Source organism: Pteronotus mesoamericanus, unplaced genomic scaffold (genome assembly GCF_021234165.1).
Source record: "Pteronotus mesoamericanus isolate MK-2021 breed Mesoamerican mustached bat unplaced genomic scaffold, CSHL_Meso_final contig_25, whole genome shotgun sequence".
Classification (NCBI taxonomy): domain Eukaryota; kingdom Metazoa; phylum Chordata; class Mammalia; order Chiroptera; family Mormoopidae; genus Pteronotus; species Pteronotus mesoamericanus.
In genome coordinates, this window is record NW_026555105.1 from 21,661,805 (window position 1) to 21,678,603 (window position 16,799).

The 16,799-nt window shown below is 50.8% G+C and overlaps 1 protein-coding gene across 1 annotated transcript; it reads right to left on the reverse strand.

Annotated features, from left to right (window-relative positions):
* Positions 1–44: 44 nt before the first annotated feature.
* SDCBP2 (syndecan binding protein 2) lies at positions 45–15,448 on the reverse strand. Its single transcript, XM_054573470.1, has 9 exons — positions 15,392–15,448; positions 8,475–8,547; positions 7,785–7,854; positions 6,946–7,046; positions 3,399–3,557; positions 2,645–2,820; positions 2,396–2,567; positions 359–450; positions 45–113 (listed from the first exon to the last, which is right to left on the reverse strand). The coding sequence occupies exons 2-9, from the start codon at positions 8,526–8,528 to the stop codon at positions 59–61; spliced, it is 879 nt and encodes a 292-aa protein (XP_054429445.1). The 5' UTR covers positions 8,529–8,547; positions 15,392–15,448; the 3' UTR covers positions 45–58.
* Positions 15,449–16,799: the final 1,351 nt, after the last annotated feature.

Consider the following 16,799-nt stretch of genomic DNA (forward strand, 5'->3'; position numbering starts at 1 on the left):
TGGAGGGCCGTCCCTTTCCCGCCGGAGGGCGGAAGGGCTGAGCTGCCCTCCTGTGACTTCAGACATCTGGGACGGAGTGGTCCATGCTGTGGTGGAGCAGGGTCGGGGACAACCTAAAAACAGCAACAAGGACAGTGGCCAGAACTGCCAGTGCCTCCTCTCCTCCCCCGCAGCCTGTGCATCCCATGCGGGCCTTCGCTTTGATTCCTAAGACTTTCAAATCACCAGAAGCCACGGGCCACCACCATGAAGGGAGGGGAGGGGAGGGCGGGCAGGGCAGCACCACATGAGCCTGGGGGAAGCCGGGGCAGCGGAGGGGTGAGGAGGCGAGGGGCAGAAAGGAGACGGGCAGTCTTACTTTTTGATCATGTGCTCGTAGATCACGGTCGGGATGATGGTCAGGGTGACGACGTTCCCGGCCGTGGCCAGGATCTCTGTGACCTTTTTGTCCTAGGAGGAGGCAAACGAGTGGTCACCCTGGGGCCCCGAAGCAACTCTGCAGGCAACTCCGTGGAGGGGGTGGTCAACGTGGCCCCCGCTAGAGGGCGCTGCTGCCTCCTGACAGCCGGAGCGGACTGCCCCTCAGGTGAGCATCCTAGGCAGGCAGCCAGGGCCGGGGAGGCGCCGCAGGAGCGAGAATGTGGGCCTCTTCCTGAGGCCCCCGTGGTAAAATGGGCACGCCGCTCGCCACCCTCACCTCAAGGGCCAGTCACATGGGCCTGACGTGTAACAGGGCCTTATAAACACTACTACTGTCCTTCCCTCCTCCGCGTAGGCCCCAGAATCTCACCAGGCCACATCTTCCATCCCATCACCGAGCCCCAGTCACGCTCGGATTCTGGCCCCAGAGCAGGAAGAGAATAACCACCACCCACCGGGCCCCTCTTGGCCAGCCGGCCTGCGCTGAGCCCACACGAGATGTCTTCCTTTTACATCTTGTTCACCAGTAAAAAGAGAAAGGCTAGCAGAAGCCATGGTGATCCGGGGGTGCGCAAGAAACGAGTCTCTACGCAGAGTGTGCCAATCAGGGCAAATGCTAAAGCGATGGCCACAGAAGGGCCTCTGGCCCTTACTCAGAGGCTCATAACCTTGACTTTACTCATATCTCTAACTTGGCTTATATTTTCTTAGTTGTTCCGAGGTAAGTGGGAGAAGATGTGCTAGACAGGGCTAGGGATGGCCACAGAGTGAACGGAGACAAACTTTGAAAAGATAATCTCAAGAGCATAGCTCTCTGGGGCCATTCAGAAATGGGACAAGCGCAGTCGTAAGAGCCCACAACACTGTGGTTTGCAGAACAACTGGTAAGTCCACAGCAGAGCCCGGAGCCGCCGGGAAGGAGAGGGCCGGCAGCACCTACAGAACGGCTGCTCCTCAACTGTTAGGATCAATGAGCTGCAGTGCTTTGAAAGAGCCGGCTACTCAGAAGTGGCATTGGTGTGCTCAGCATTTTAGGTACAGTGGGTTCCCTTTGGATTGTCATGCCTGGTCCCTGAGGGGAGATGCAGGAGGAGGGCCCTTGGACAGACTTACGAAGAACTTTCTGAAGCACCAGAACCAGCCTCCAGGGACAGTGGGGGCAACTGTCAAGCACAGGGAAGCAGCCATGTGACGGGAATGGCTTGGTGAGGGCCCTTGCGAGAGGCGGAGAACTGGTCTCAAAGGCTGTGGCGGCCGTGCGATGAATGACACCGCCCAGGCCGCTTCTGCCAGGGGACCCTGCCACGTGAGCCCAAAGCCCTGGCTGCAGGAGGGGAGGGGGCCCTCGTCTAAATTACATCTGGGATGAGAACCATTTGTAGCCCAGGACACATCAAATCAGGATAAAATTACTTTCGCTCATCCAGAGTCCAAGGGCCACGTGACTCATCATCATCCGCAGTTCAGTCCCTGCAGGCACTGACCCCTCAGGCCACCTCCACAGCACTGACTCTGGACCACCGGCCCCGTCTTATTTTTCAAAGATAAAAGTCACCGTACACACCCCCCTCAAAAAATGAACAGAGGTCAGTCATGGATTTCTGAATAGCAATTTTCCAAAATAGTCCTCTTACATGAACCAGGATGCACACAGAAGTACCACAGAAAGTGAGGAGGTATCCGTGCAGCCAGCAGCCACCTGGGCACCTGGGGCCCTCCATGGGCTACCACACCCCCTCTTTCAGCCACACCTTTGGCCTCCATGTGTTAGTAGCAATACTAATATTTATTGAGCACTTACTATCTGCCCAAAGTTTTATGTACTTATTGTCTTATTGAACCCTCACAGCAGCCTTAGGATGAAGAAACGGGCTCGGACGGGGCAGCAGCCTGCCCACAGACACGGGCCCTCCCCCCCCACCCAGCAGCCTCCCGGCCTCTGAAGTCCTGGGGCAGAGCCCAGCCGCTGGCCTACCTTCAGCCCGATGACATTCTGCCCATTCACTTCACACACGTAGTGGTTGGTGAGGAGCCCGTTGCGGGCCGCGGAACTCCCTTTGACTATAGACACCACCTTCCCCTTCTTGATGACGAAGCCAATGTGGCCAGTGCTGTCCTTGTGCATGGTGACAATCCGCTGGAACGGCCTGCAGGAAGGAACAGTGAGTTGGACCTGGGATGTCACTGGAGATGAACAGAGAGGCTCCCGCGACTGGCTACTCACCTGTCCCGAACAACCATGACAATCCTCTCGGCCGATGCCTTCTTCACTGCCCGGTGGGCTTTGTCGGTGCTCCACCCAGCACAGTCACGCCCATCGATCTGCAGGATCTGGTCTCCAAAGCGCAGCCCCACAAGGGATGCGGGGGTGTTGGCCCGTACCAACTGCACAAAGAGCCCCTAGGAGAGGCAGGGCCCTGGTCAGCTCCCCGCACCCAGACCCCAGGTCTCTCCTCCCAGCTGCTGTTCCCCTCCCCGGCCCTCCCGGGGCCTGCAGGAAACGGACTGCAGTTCTGCCAGCAGGTGCACTGGTCACCCCATCTTCCTGGAGAGGAAACACTCCAGGCCACACAGCTAGGGAGCAGCTGAGTCAGAATTTCACCTCTGGCTAGAGGCTGCACCCACAACCAGGAGACTGCTCAGCTTCTCACAAGGGCAGCAAGGCCCTACAAACAGCCGCCTGGCAGCCAGATCTCTGTGAACTGGGGACAAGGGGAGGGGAGGCTCTGAGTAACAGGGGCCTGGGAGAGGCAGGTGGCAGGTCTCTGCCGCAATCCCGTATCAGTCCTTGGGCCTTGTGGGAGGGGTTGAGAGGGAGAGCCTGGGCTTGGGGGTTAGGTGGGCCTTGCTCCCAGCACACTCTGAGTCTTCCTCACTGTGGATGACCACCCCACCCCCTCCCTGCACAGCCCTCTCCGGCTCTCAGGCTGCTTAGCCCTCCGAGGGGCCCCTCCCCTGCCGCCAGGCCGCAGCCCTACCTTGTCAATGGCCCGCAGCTGCAGCCCGGTCTTGCCACGCTCGTCCTTGCATAGATGGATCTCCCGCACCCCGGGCTTGATCTCAGCACGCCGCACACCCAGGCTGTTCCCGGACACCGGCGCCACCACCTGACCCAGAGACGGGCTCGAGACCACCATCTGCAGACACCGGGGAAGGAGAGAGTCAGCCGGCCCCTGGGCCTCTTAGGGATTGGGAAAGGTGGATTCCATGGTCCCGGGGCCCAATCCACCTGCAATCACACACTTCTCTGCTAGAGCCGAGGAACATGACTCAATGAAGCCACTAGAGGGCATCAACGTCCACGCCCTTGAGAAAGAGCCGGGCAAGAGGAGCGCTATAGAGAAAAGAGGCTCTCATTTTCCAAGACTAATTGATAACAGGAACACATCCTTTTAAAATTCACTTAAAAATAAAAGAAAGATTTCTTAGCAATAGTGATCAATGGGGAAAGATGAGCTGGATTTGATTTTTGTCTGAAAAAAAATTTAAGCTAGAAGTGTAAAAATTAATTAATGATTTCCCCCTAAGATCCAGAACAAAGCAAGAGGTCCAAGCTCACCACTACTATTAAACATAGTATTGGAAGAACTAGCCAGAGCAATAAGGCAAGAAAATAAAATAAAAAGTCTACAGATTGGAAAAGGAAAAAATAAAATGATTCCTATTTGCAGATGACATTATGACCTACTAGAAAATTTCAAGGAATCTATGAATAAACTCCTAGAACTAATAAGTGAATCCAGCAAGGTCACAGGATACAATGCCAACATACAAAAATTAACCGTACTTCAATATACTAACATGAGCTAGACTATATGCTGAAAATTACAAAACACTGATTAAATATATCAAAAAAGGTCTAAATAAATGAAGAGATGTTCTGTATTCATAGATTGAAAGAACATAGTAAAGCTGTCAAATGTCCCCAAATTGATAATACAGATTTAATGCAATTTCTATCAAAATACCTATAAGGTGTTTTCTAGATATAGGCAAGGTTAATCTGAACTTTATATGAACAGACAAAGGAACTAGAATAGCTAAAACTATCCTGACAAAAAGAATAAAGTGGGAAGACACACTCAAGCAAATTTCAAGACTTACGGTATACTACAACAATTAAGACAGTGTGGTTAGAGGGGCGGACGCATATGGGAAAGAATCCAGAGACAGCCTCACACAAGCAGAGTGGACTGTGTTTTCAGAGATGCAAGAGCATTTCAATGGGGGAAAGAATGGTCTTTTTCCACAAATGATTTAGGAGCAATTGAACAGCCATAGGCAAAAATATGAACCTTGACCTATACCTCACACCTTATATAAAAATTAACTCAAAGTCAATCATAAATTTAAATGCAAAACATGAAACTATAACAGTTTTAGAAGAAAATACAGGAAAAAAATCTTCTGGACCTAGGGCTTAGTGAATATTTCTTAAGACAGCAAAACATGACCAATGAAAGGAAAAAAATCAATAAAGTGAACCTCATCAGAATTAAAAACTTTTGCCCTGCAAGAGATTCTTTTAATAGGATGAAAAGATAAGCTACACTCTGGGAGGAAATATTTACAAACCGCATACTGTTATGTAAAATGTAGCCACAAAGGACTCCAGAATAAAGAATTCTCAAAACTTGACTTTAAAAAAGCATACAGTCCATTTAGAAAATGAACAAAAGATACAAAGAAACATTTTACTGAAAAGAATATATAGATAGCCAAGAAGATCATGAAAAGATGTTCAACATCACTAGCCACTAGCGAAATGCAAATTAAGACCATGATGAGACATCACTACGCCCACCATAATGGCTAAAACTAAAAACAGTGATATCACCAAATTCTGGCAAGGATGTGAAGAAACTGGAGCTCTCATGTGTTGCTGGCAGGAAAATAAAATAGTCAAGCCATCCTAGAAATAATTTAGCTGTTTCTTTAAGAATTTAAACATTCATTTATCATGCAACCTAGTGACTGCACGCCTGGGCATTTACCCCAGAAAAATGAAAACTTATGTTCATACAAAAACCCTTCATTTGTAATAGCCCCACACTGGAAACCACTAAAATGCCCCTCAACAGGTTAAACAAACTACAGTACATCCATACCATGGGACTGCTCAGCAGTAAAAAGGGATGAACTACTGATACGCATGACAACCTGGAAGGATCTCCAGGGAGTTATGTTGAGTTAAAAAGCCCATCTGAAAAGGCCACTCACTATAGGATTCCACTTACATGACATTCTGAAATGACAAAGTTATAGGGACAGAAAACAGAGGAGCGGTTGCTCGAGGTTAGGAATAGTGCGCTGGCGAGGGTACGATTATGAAGGGGAAGCACGGGGGAGATCTTTGTGGCGATGAAGTGCCCTGATTGTGCCTGTGGTTACGTGATCTGTGCAGCTGATAAAGCTACACAGAACTCTAGACACGCTCTATACCAATGGAACTGGCTGCCCGGCTAGTACACTCTTGTTACGGAAAACGTAGCCTTTGGAAAGACTGGGAAAGGGTGCTCCCCTCGGTACCCTTCTCTGTGCTTTGCAACTTCCTGTGAATCTATGATTATTTAAAAATAAGAAGTTGAAAATAAAAACAAAACTTTTAAATACTAGAAAATGCATTCAGCTCTCATATTTTTATCAAAACTTAGGTTACATGCTTTTACATCCTAATTATTGGAACAAAGATATTTAAATCAATGAATTAAAACTGAACTATAGAAATATGACCTCCTTTGCTTGATGCTTGTATTTCACAGCATGACTATCAAGGGGGTCGTTTAGAGAGACACCCCTGGGTGTCACTAGTGTTTCTCAGGGTCCCACATGTCCTCATCCTTGTCGATTTTCTCCTGCGAGATCCTCCTTTGTCAGGGGCTTTGTATGTGGCTGTGGCACCTCTCATTACCACTTCCACCGCCTTCGCGAAACCCTCCAGACGCGGCAAGACTCCGGCCTGCACTTTGCCATTCATTTTCAGGGGCTCAGAGGGGATGGGCAGACAAGGACGCTGACAAGTGGCTGCAGGGATCTGGAGCTAACTGGGAGGGGTCCGAGTGGGGACTGAGTCTATAAGCGAAGACATTTCCAGAAGTGAATGTTTCTGTGTCAGGGTTTCTTTTCCTCCCTGAGCCATGGAGAGCAGGAATCCAGCGACACTGCTGAATTTGGGGAGCAAATTAAACAGAGCTAGGAGCCAGCTCTTCCCCACTTACCTCTGCCCGCCCCTGCCGCTGCTCTCACGCCACAGGCAGCCCTTCAGCAGAAGCTCCCAGGCTCAGGCTGGATTGAATGTCCTCCCTTCTCATTCAGCAGACTGAAGCCGGGGTCAAAGGGCAAGCAGTGGCCCTTCAACCCCAAGGCCCACTGGACACCACAAAATTCCATAGCACTTACGACAAAGGCTCAAAATGAAAAGTGCCATCAAGAAACAGAGCCACTGGCATGTTGAAATGGCAAGAACGAGAAAGGAGGGAGAGCTGGAAGGTCTGTGCCCACATCAGGCAACAGGCAGATACCTACACTGGCAGCGTCCGGAGTCCGAGGCAGGTTCTGTTGGACTTCTTGGCTGGAGAGGGAAAGACCCATATAATTTTCCAGTTCTGCCAGGTTTGGGTACAACACTGATGGGAAGGAAAGAAGGAAGAGCAAAATGTTACTCAAGTGCAGAGCTTAGCCACACCTGCCCTGCTCCAATGTAAGTCACTCATTTTTGAGAAACGGGGCCTGCGAATGCTGAGTTCCCAAGAACACAGCCTATCCCTGAGAGTGCTGTGTATCCCAGGAGCCCGGGTGCTGTGGGAGAGCAAGAGGGACACTCGCTGGTGATGTGGCCCTCTCCTCAAAGGTCTGAGGGGCAGCCGTCTGCCTGCCCCAGGAGCAGCCTGGGACACCAAGTCCCTCAGGTACCGCCTTGGGGTTTAGCTCAACTGGTTTCACTCAGCGCTGGCCAGACATCCAACGCAAAGCACAGGGCTGGCGTTGAGGCCATGAGGCCCGGCTCTTAAGAAATCCACAGCCAACGGGAGGCAGGCGCCTGTCCCAAGGGCAGCTCCGCAGGCAGGGAGTGTGCCCGGGAGGAGGGGAGATATGGACCCAAGTTCAAATTTGCTGCAACAAAACCTGAATCAAGGCTGCTGCCACAAACATTCTGGTCCCCTCGTGCAGCACCAGAGAAGATGGCCCCAAATCAGAGAAGGGTGTGCCCTCTCTGAGCCACAGTTGTCTCTGCGCCCCATTCTGGTGAAGGTGAAGCCTGCTTAGAGCACACAGCACAGTAGCAGGCAAGAGACCAGCGCTCAGAAGTAGCCAGGAGAGGACACTCTCAGTCAGGAGCACCCCCCACTACCCCACTCACTCACCTGGAGGCTGGGGGACAGCTGTCTCCTGCGTGGGCATAGTGGGCATCTTGGGTGTGGCTCTGGCCTGGGCCTGGGGAGAGGCGGAGGGGACTGGTCAGCTGTGTCCGGGACCCCTCACCCCCAGAACCCTTAGAACCTGGGAGTCAGGGCATTAAGTGTTCTGGCGGGCCAGAGGCGGGGATGCCCATGAACCTTCAAGGTCGTGTGTAAACGTGGTCTCGGAAGATGTCCGTGTTTCCAGAGGAGGTTCATAGTCACTCTCCACAAGCCACCAAATGTCATGACCCATTTCCTCCCACAGGCAGCCAGAACATTAAGGCCCAACTCCCAACCAAGTTCTTAGTTGAAAAGTTCCAAAGTCTCAAATTCCACTGGGACCAAAGGTGAGATGGAAGGAAGAAGGGGCTTGTGGGGGCTGAGCAGGCCAAAAGGCTGCCCTACAGTGTGGGGTGGACCCGAGCCTGGGCGGAGGAAGCGCCGAGACAGAGCGGGCACAAGAGAAGCCTGTCTAAGCTGTTCGGTCTTTGCTATTCTTGCTGTGACCCCATTGCCCTGACCTCTGGGCACCTGGCCCATCCAGCAGGCCCTTCAGCGGTGACCGGCACTTCCATGACAAGTCTCCCTCAGTTACCCTGGGGTATCCTGAAGGCTCCATCAGGGGGCCCAGACTAACATGGCCTGGCCGCTTACCTGAATGGCTTGGTCCACCTTCAGGTCCTCCAGAGATGGGTACAGGGTAGACATGGCTGCTCCTTGAAACGCCCTGCAGGGCACAGGGGGTAAGGTGGGGTGAGGGGTAGGAGGAGGTATGGATGCCTGCCTCCTATCCACGTGCCACTCAGCACTCTCAGGATGAGAAAGATATCAGGAAGGCATAATTATCCTCATTTTGGAAATGGGGGAGCTGGGGTTTGCACCCAATGCTGTTTGGTTCCCAAGCTCATGGTCTCCACACTTGCAGAATCCCATCCCACCGCATTGAATTGATTCTGGGCTCTAGAACCCGGGCCCAGGGAACCACCCAGGACATACTGGCCAGGAAAAGCAGCATTAGGGGCCATGTCTCTCCCTGCCCTGTTTCAAAGATCAGACATGTTTATGAGACCTAAATTCAATCCAGCAGGTGCGTAGTGAGTAAATGCTGCATACCCGCCTATGTTAGGGGTTTGCAAAGCGTTGTCCCACAACTGCACAGGATACAGTCTGGTGTCAAGTGGGCGGGGACTCAGTATTACAAAAGAAAGACAGCGGGGCCTTTAGAAATCCTTCCTACTCCCCACATCCCTTTCCACCTCTGGGCATTAGAGTTCCTCCTATATAACACCCATTTCCAGCCTTGATCTTGGCCACAGTGAAGTAAGACCAACAGATATCCTTAAAAACAGGCATACAAAATTTTAAAACTCAACAGAGCATTGTCCCTAGAGGAGAAGGGAATGGGGGTTTGCGGGGGAGCCATGAGGTTTACTAAATACCTCCTAACTATCCCAGAGCAGGATCAGTAGGGTCTTGGAGCAGGTACCCAAAGAAAACTCTACCCCCTAGCATGGGCACTAATTCAATAATATTGCCAGCAGCAATAAATTCTGCCTGGGCTCTCACTTTTCCTCTTTGAAGCAAAACTCTGATGATCTCAGGACACCCACCTTCCTAGGATGGAAACAAGACCCAGAGGTCCCAAATGTGTGTTGTTAACCTCTCACAGTCTTTATTTTTTTAAAAATCCTCACCCAAAGATATGTTTATTGATTTTAGAGAGGAGAGAGGGGAGAAAGAGAAACATTGATCAGTTGCCTTGCTTACGTGCCTTGACCAGGGATTGAACCCACAACCTAGGTATGTGCCCTGACTGGAGATCAAACCTGCAGCCTTTTAGTGTACAGGACAACACTTCAACCAACCGAGCCACCTAGCCAGGGCTCACAGTCTTGCTTTTTGTTTTTCATTTGAATTAGTGCCAACATTTTAAAATATGGAAACATAAAATTCTTCACTTCTAATTGTATTAAAAAAAATAACACTATTTGCCAATGCAAGAGCAAATCTAATGCACAAAAAACACTGAGCCAGGGCTGAGTTGCAGCCTACCTCCTAGATGGGGCTGTGCGTGATTTCCGGTTTCCCCAAGTGCCCACCCAGCAGGTTTGCGTGGCCTGCTTGGCTCCCCAAGGCAGGTAGTTCCAGATCCTTGCCCTACCCTGGCCTTTGGGGCAGAAATGATCATCTCATGAGGTCAGGGATTGTCCTAGGGAGACAGGGAGGCTGACTGTGACCTCCTGTAGACCTGCTGGGGCCTTTCCCCCTTCCCCACCGTGCACATACTCTGGGCACACGCTTGAGACAGTCCTCAGCAGGTACCGTCTGCCTAAACATGCCTTGCCACCAGGATCATGCACAGCCGGCAGATGTGAAAGTAAGAGGCCACCCCTGCCCTGTTTTTTCCCAACGCTGAAGCTGCAGAGTGGTTGTATTTTTAGCAGCTGCCCTCTGGGAGAACAGAATCAGAGATGCGCTTCCTGGAAATCACTCCCAGGCCAGGACCACACAACCCTTTCTCTGCTTCTGTGACCCTTTCACTACTGCCACCTGCTCTGGGCCCCAACTCATTTTGGGGCTCTGGGCAGAATCAACAAGCAGGCATTCCCCTGCCTTTTAGCCGTTCCTGATATAGTGGGGAACGACTCCCTGCCAGCAAATACACTGTCTCACTCAATCACCCATGTACTCACTCACAGCATTTGAGTGTCCACTGTGTGCAGGGGACCCTGGACCTGTTTCAATCATGCTGGTCTCTCTGCTTGGCACACCACCCTTCACTACCTGGCGCTCTTTCAAGGCACAGCTCAAGTGCTACTTCTCTGCTCTTTCTTTGGGTCATGGGACCCTCTGCTAGTGGGTCTTCTTTTATTCCTAAACCTGACTTGTACTGCCTCTATTGTCAAGCTATTTATCATGATTAATATCTGGATATTTTCTCATAATAGAGCCAACCTGAGAAGGACAAGGGCTTTGTCCCGTTCACTACACTAGGCCTCCCACCAAAAGTGCCCAGCATGTACAGTAAATGCTGGCAAAAATTATTTGACTGAATAAATCAGTGGTTTTCCAAAGACCAGGCGGGAATTTGTGTGTACATTTTTGGGTGTCACGAGACTGAGGGGGCACTACTAGCCTTTAGGGAGCAGGGAGAAGAGATCTGGACCCCTTATGATGCATAGAAAAATTCACCACAACAAATTGTCCTCTGTCCTGTATAACTTTCCAAAATCCTGCAAACCTTCAGGTAGGCAAAACACCTGTTTATAACCTGTTCTATGTACAAATACAATCAATGTCCCTGGTTTTAATACAGAACATATATCATCCAGAAAGCATATGCCAGGTTAATCGAGGTAAGTTATGTTTTGTTTTGTTAACTATTTCACAAAGTCACAGTCGATCCTTCTCACCACAGGTTAGTCATCAGAACATACTGACATGTGTCTGCATTTATAGCTGTCACGGTGATTACACGGTTTTATACAAATACACGTAGCCTTCGACTTAAGATATCAAATATAAACTGTTGGCAAAATTTACTTGAATATTGTGTTTTATTAAATTCAAACTTAATCAGTTTAAGTTAGGTACAAGCATGATCGGGTGTAATCCAGCCTTAGCTTTTACATAGTGAAATACAAAATCTCTTATTGTAAGTTACTTTCATTGCCCCCATTTCTCCTTTGTAATAAGGTGGGACATCATATTGATTTTCTTTTTTTACCCGGAGGAAACGGCCGCTGTGGAGGAACCCGTCCCCTTCCCTCCCTCAATTCCCGCTTTGTCAAATGCGAGCAGCCAAGCACAAACTCCATGCACTGGGGCACCAGCGAAAGCCCCAACGGTCCGCAGGGTATATTCTCCCCTGCCCCCCACCGCCCCCGCGGCCTCAGTTTCCCAGCAGGTCAATCCGTTCCACGCTCTCCAAAGGACTCGGACTCCCACCCCGCTCATGATCCTAGCCTGGATGGAAGCGACCTCTCGCGGTTGCTACGGACTACGGCAGCTGTGCAGAGGCCCCGCCACACCTCTAGGGTGCGCTGCGGCATCTAAGGCGCATGCGTTTCGTCCCCGGCCGGCGCACGGCTACGGAAGACGCCCAGAGTTCCCTGCGGTTGCAGGGTGGAAAGCGGCTGCTTTCGCCCTGGGTCGGTTTTTGTCTTGGTGGGTTCTAAAATCCACTTGGCCTTTCGCTTTCTTCAGCTGGCATCCACAAAAGAGATCAGGTAAAGCAGCAGATTAAGGGACAGGAAGTCTCGCCCAGGCTCCGCGTCCTTTTTACCGAACAGGGTTGGAGCCTGTTGCTCGAACTGAACAGGAATCCTTCCCCTCGCTCTCTAGTATTTTGAAGCGCCTTCGATCGACTGTTTCCTACCCGTTGTGACGCCACCGTCTGCCCCACTCTGTCACCGCATTCTTGCCCGGTCCCGACTCCTGCCCCGTTGCCGAGCAGCAAGTGCCCCGCCCCACTCCACTCTGATTCACCCTGTAGTCTCAGCCGGGTGATTGATTTGAGTCCCCGCTGCCAGGGTAGGGGACTTGTGGTTGGCCAAGCAGATCACTTCCCATAGCAAAATTGGACCCACCGCAAAGTATAAGGGATTCAGGATAGGAGGTGCACGACAAAAGGCTAGGACAAGGAGGAAGGTCTCTTGGAGGAAGGAAAGAGACCCTGAGAAGACTCAAGTATAGAGGGTCAGGAGGATGGCAGTGGAGTATCCTATTCCAGGGATAGGTAGGCTCAGTCCTAAGAGCCCAGCTGCCTTCCAGATCTTTACTGTCTCCTGAACTCATTTCTCCCCAGTTTTGCTGCCCGTCTGCAACAGCCGCATTAAATCCAACCCATGGTCTAAGCCAGAAACCTGGGTTATGGTCACCTCCTGCTCTTGAAGCCATCCATATCCAGCTCTTGCCCTTACTCGCGCTTCAACTTTGTATTCACATTTCCATGACCTGACTGACTCCTGGTACAGCTCCGGTCTCACCTCACTCTTCCACACTCATCCTGCATTTCATTCATTCCAGACTGCTGATCCTAAAACTCGCCCTGCTTGTTGTTCGTGACTTTGTATCTTTGTGGGTGCTGTTCACTTTGTCCTGAATGCCATTCACACCTTCTCTCTCCCCCTTGTTCATCTTGTGAACTCCTCTAAGTTTTCCCCAAAATGTTCACATCCACAGCCTCCCTTCTCATAGTCGCAGAATTCTCATATTAATAATATGAGACCACAGAATCTCATATTCAGCTATTCATCATTCATATGGCCAATATTGATTCAGAACCCGCTGTGATCATTACCTTTGGCATTTCTGGGTTGGGTATACACTGTTCTGTATTGGTTTGCCTGTCTCCCTCTCTGGGTCATTGCTTGTATCTGAATCCTTTCAGCAGGTGTCCAGTTACCATTTGTTAAAGAAGTGAAAAAGCAGACACACAGGGAAAAGAAAGCCCAAAAAAGTCCTTTGAAGGAAAACCCTGGGCCTAGAAAGGAAGAGAAATCTGACTAATGAGGCAGATTGAAAGTCTGGCTCCTATACTCTGACAATGGAAGAATTTGCTCAGTTTGGTCCTGATGGATTCCTGCAATTAATTAGCCCCTCTGAGAGGAAAAGAACCCATCTCTCACACTGGAATTTTCTTCTCCCACTGCACCTTCCAGAGTTTCCATCCCTGCACTTCAGTACTTTTTGATACAAGCAATAGCAACACCCACAAGTCAGCAATCAGGTCCTCAGAGTTCAGCAGAGCTGAAAAGGGGTCAGCAGCCCCCATCTTTGGACTTAGAGTGAGAACACTCCTCTGGAACACTTTGTTCCAAAGAGCTGAAACTACGGGCCTCCCACTTGTTCTGTGGACAACTCATCCATCCTTCAGAAGACTGTGCAGGAGGGAAGCGTGGGTTAGAGTGTCAGAGGAAGAGCTCTGGGAAGGCCAAATTAGCCCAGGGATATTGTGAGTTGGAAAGGAAGAGGCTGTTGCTAAGCCACCAGCACATCGTACCCCACCCCCTCCTCTTCAGGGTGTACTGCCTGCTGGAGAGAAGCTGGGGGCTTCTTCAGAGAAGACATAGGCTCCCCAAACCAGGACCCAGGAGAGGCAGGGCAGGTGCCAGGACCGTGGAGGCGGGCAGGACTGAGTTCAGAATGCTGCTGCTCTTGTGAGAACAAGCATGGACAAGTCCTTTTGAATGTCTTCTTTTGTAATATGGGTAACAATATTTGCATCACAGAGTGATCATGGAGAATAAAAGGTTCTTAAAAAGAGATAAGCTATGTATAGAAAGCACTTAGCACAGTGTCTAGCACATACAGGACACACCGTAATCGTTAGGTGGTGTTCATTCAGTACAGTTAACTGAGCACCTAAGTCCCAGTACTGTTCTAGGTACATAATAAGGGAGTAAACAAAAGACATCTGGCCTTGAGGAGTGTTAACTTTCTGGCTGGGGATAAATAAGTGCATACGCTGCGTCAGATGGTGGGAAGTGATGGGGAGAAAGATGGAGCGCAGTGGAGGGTAGAGTGTCAGGAGGTCCGGAAGAACCTCACTGCTTGGGAGCTGGGGGTGATGGGTGGCTTGAGCAAAAGCCTAGAAGATAGAGGAAAGCACTCAGTCTGAGGGCAGAGCCACTGCCATGGCCCTGAGGCAGGAGTGCCTGTTGTGTTTAGGAGCATCGGACCAGTGTGACTGAAGTTAGTGATTCCGCGGGGAATAGCAAGAGAGGAGGCTGGGGAAGTAGTAGAGGGACCACATCCTGGAGGGCTTGTGGGTGATGCATGGCAAGGACTTGGATGTACCCTAATGAGATGGGCCCCTGGAGAATTTTGAGCAGCAGAGTGACATGGTCTGACTTTTATTTTAATAGGCCCCCTCTGGCTGATGTTTAGAGAATAGACAAACAGTGGGCACAGGGAGCCCAGGTGAAAAGTGATGGTGGTATAAGAATTGTTACTAGTTTGGGCCACCATATGTAGAGTAGCGAATGCAGTGCCTGCCCAGCACATCAGTCTCGTTTTAAACACCATTTCACTTTCTGTGTGAAGGGCACCTACTGACCTATTATGACCATTACCTCATTCAATTCTCTTGACTTTGTGGGGACATTTTGCATCTCCAAATGAGGAAACCAATTGTTAGAGAAGTCAAGCCCCTGGCCCTAGGTTTTCCTTGTCATGGAGAGAGGTTGATAGAAGAGCTTCAGGCAAAGAAGCAAGTAACAGAAACTGATGCCCACACTCAGCTCCTTGGGGAAATCGGCTCCTTTTGGTCTGGACTTCCAAGGGCCCGCTTCAGGGAGGACAGTATGGGTCCCATCTCCTTGAGCACCCTCATAGGGAGTCAGAAGGAGCCAGGGCCCCGTCTAGATAAAGAAGATCTCCCAGCCCTCAACCTGGCCCTGGGCTGGGGTCAGAAGAGGAAACCCCAGTTGATACTTCTCTCCCAGAGCGAAGCACCTTGAAAGGAAACTGCCTGGCAGTCCTGGAGGGCGCAGGACAGGCTGAGAACAAACCTCGCTTCTCCCAGTCCCAGTCTACGGGGGGTGCAGGGTGGGGGGTGTGGATCTTACCTGCAGGTCAGGAGCTGCTGCACGTTCTTCTCCAGCCACTGCTGAGAGTGTCTGTCCTTCCCCTGGAGGGCGGTGGCCCTTGTCACAGCTGGGTTCCTGCTCCAGAAAGGGCGGTGTCCACCCCCTGATCAGCTGACTCACCCGGGCCTGGGACTGTCCCAGGTGATTCTTCCTGGCTGGGTAAACAAAAACGTCACCAGGCCCGGAAGAGGGCTTTGGCCTTAGTCTGGATGTAGAGCAGTGGGCAGGGGCACGCACAGCTGCTGCTGTTGAAGGGGGTTTGAACCGAGGCTTCCGGCCTTGAGAAACCCCATTTGGATTGGACACCAGTCCTGCTGAACCTAAGGTCAGTTTGATGGGTATCCAAGGTCTTAAAAAAATTGTAACCCAGCATTTCCTCTTCTAGGAATTTGTTTAAAAACCGAGCCAAGAAAGCAAGTAGGACCCATCACCATGTTGCTTATAATAGGGAAAGCTAGAAATCCCAAATGCCCATCGCTGCGGCCTGGTTCAGTAGGTCAGCAGCTGTCGCAGATCACACGGCTCCCGGAGCCATTTGGCAGAAGCCACAAGGAAGTGTTCCTGAGATACCGGAAAGATACTGAAAAGTCCGTGTTGTGATACTCTTGTAATTTGTTCTCATTTTTCAAAAGTGGGTATCATTGAAAACAGTCTGGGAGGACACAGACTAAAAGGCTGAGAATCTGGGCGAGGAGCGGGGTTTTTGGTTTGTATTCCAAGGTGGTCAGGCTTAGTTTTGTTTTCAAGTTAGGTTTTCGCTTTGAGGGCTTACGATTTTTGCAAGGAGGAAACAAATTAAAGTTGTTTTAAAAAGAAATTTAGATTGGCTGTGTCCAGGAAGGGCGACGAAAGGGCTGTGTGCTGGGGTAGCAGGGGTTTTTTTATAGCACATGTTTTGGTGCCTTTTAAATTTTGAAACATTTGAGTGTATTACGTAACCCAACAATAATCACACAAAATTAAACAGAAAAGGGGGATGGATTTTGTTTAGTTCCTGGTAGGATTAATTGTACAGAGGTAGCTGTCACACCGGACGCCTGGGGCCTGGGAAGCGTCTGGAGACCTGCGTGCAGGGCAGTCCCCTGTGAATGATGCAGGGCACCCACACGGGGGGGGGGGCGGCGGGGGACCATCAGGGCTGCGCCTCCGGCCAGGCAGGCCCAAGTCACAGTCCCCGGGACGGGCCTGGGTGGAGCGGCACTAGCCTTGGGTGTCAGAGCCTGACCCGGGGCCCCGCGGGCATTCGGCCCCACGGACGACATAACTGTTCCGCTCTGGGGAGCTCCCAGCCAAGAGCCCCACGCGGGAAACATGGCAGGGACAACAGGAAGAAAAGCGGTGGTTATAAAGAGTGCTGTGGATGAAAAAGGGGCCACACAAGAAACCT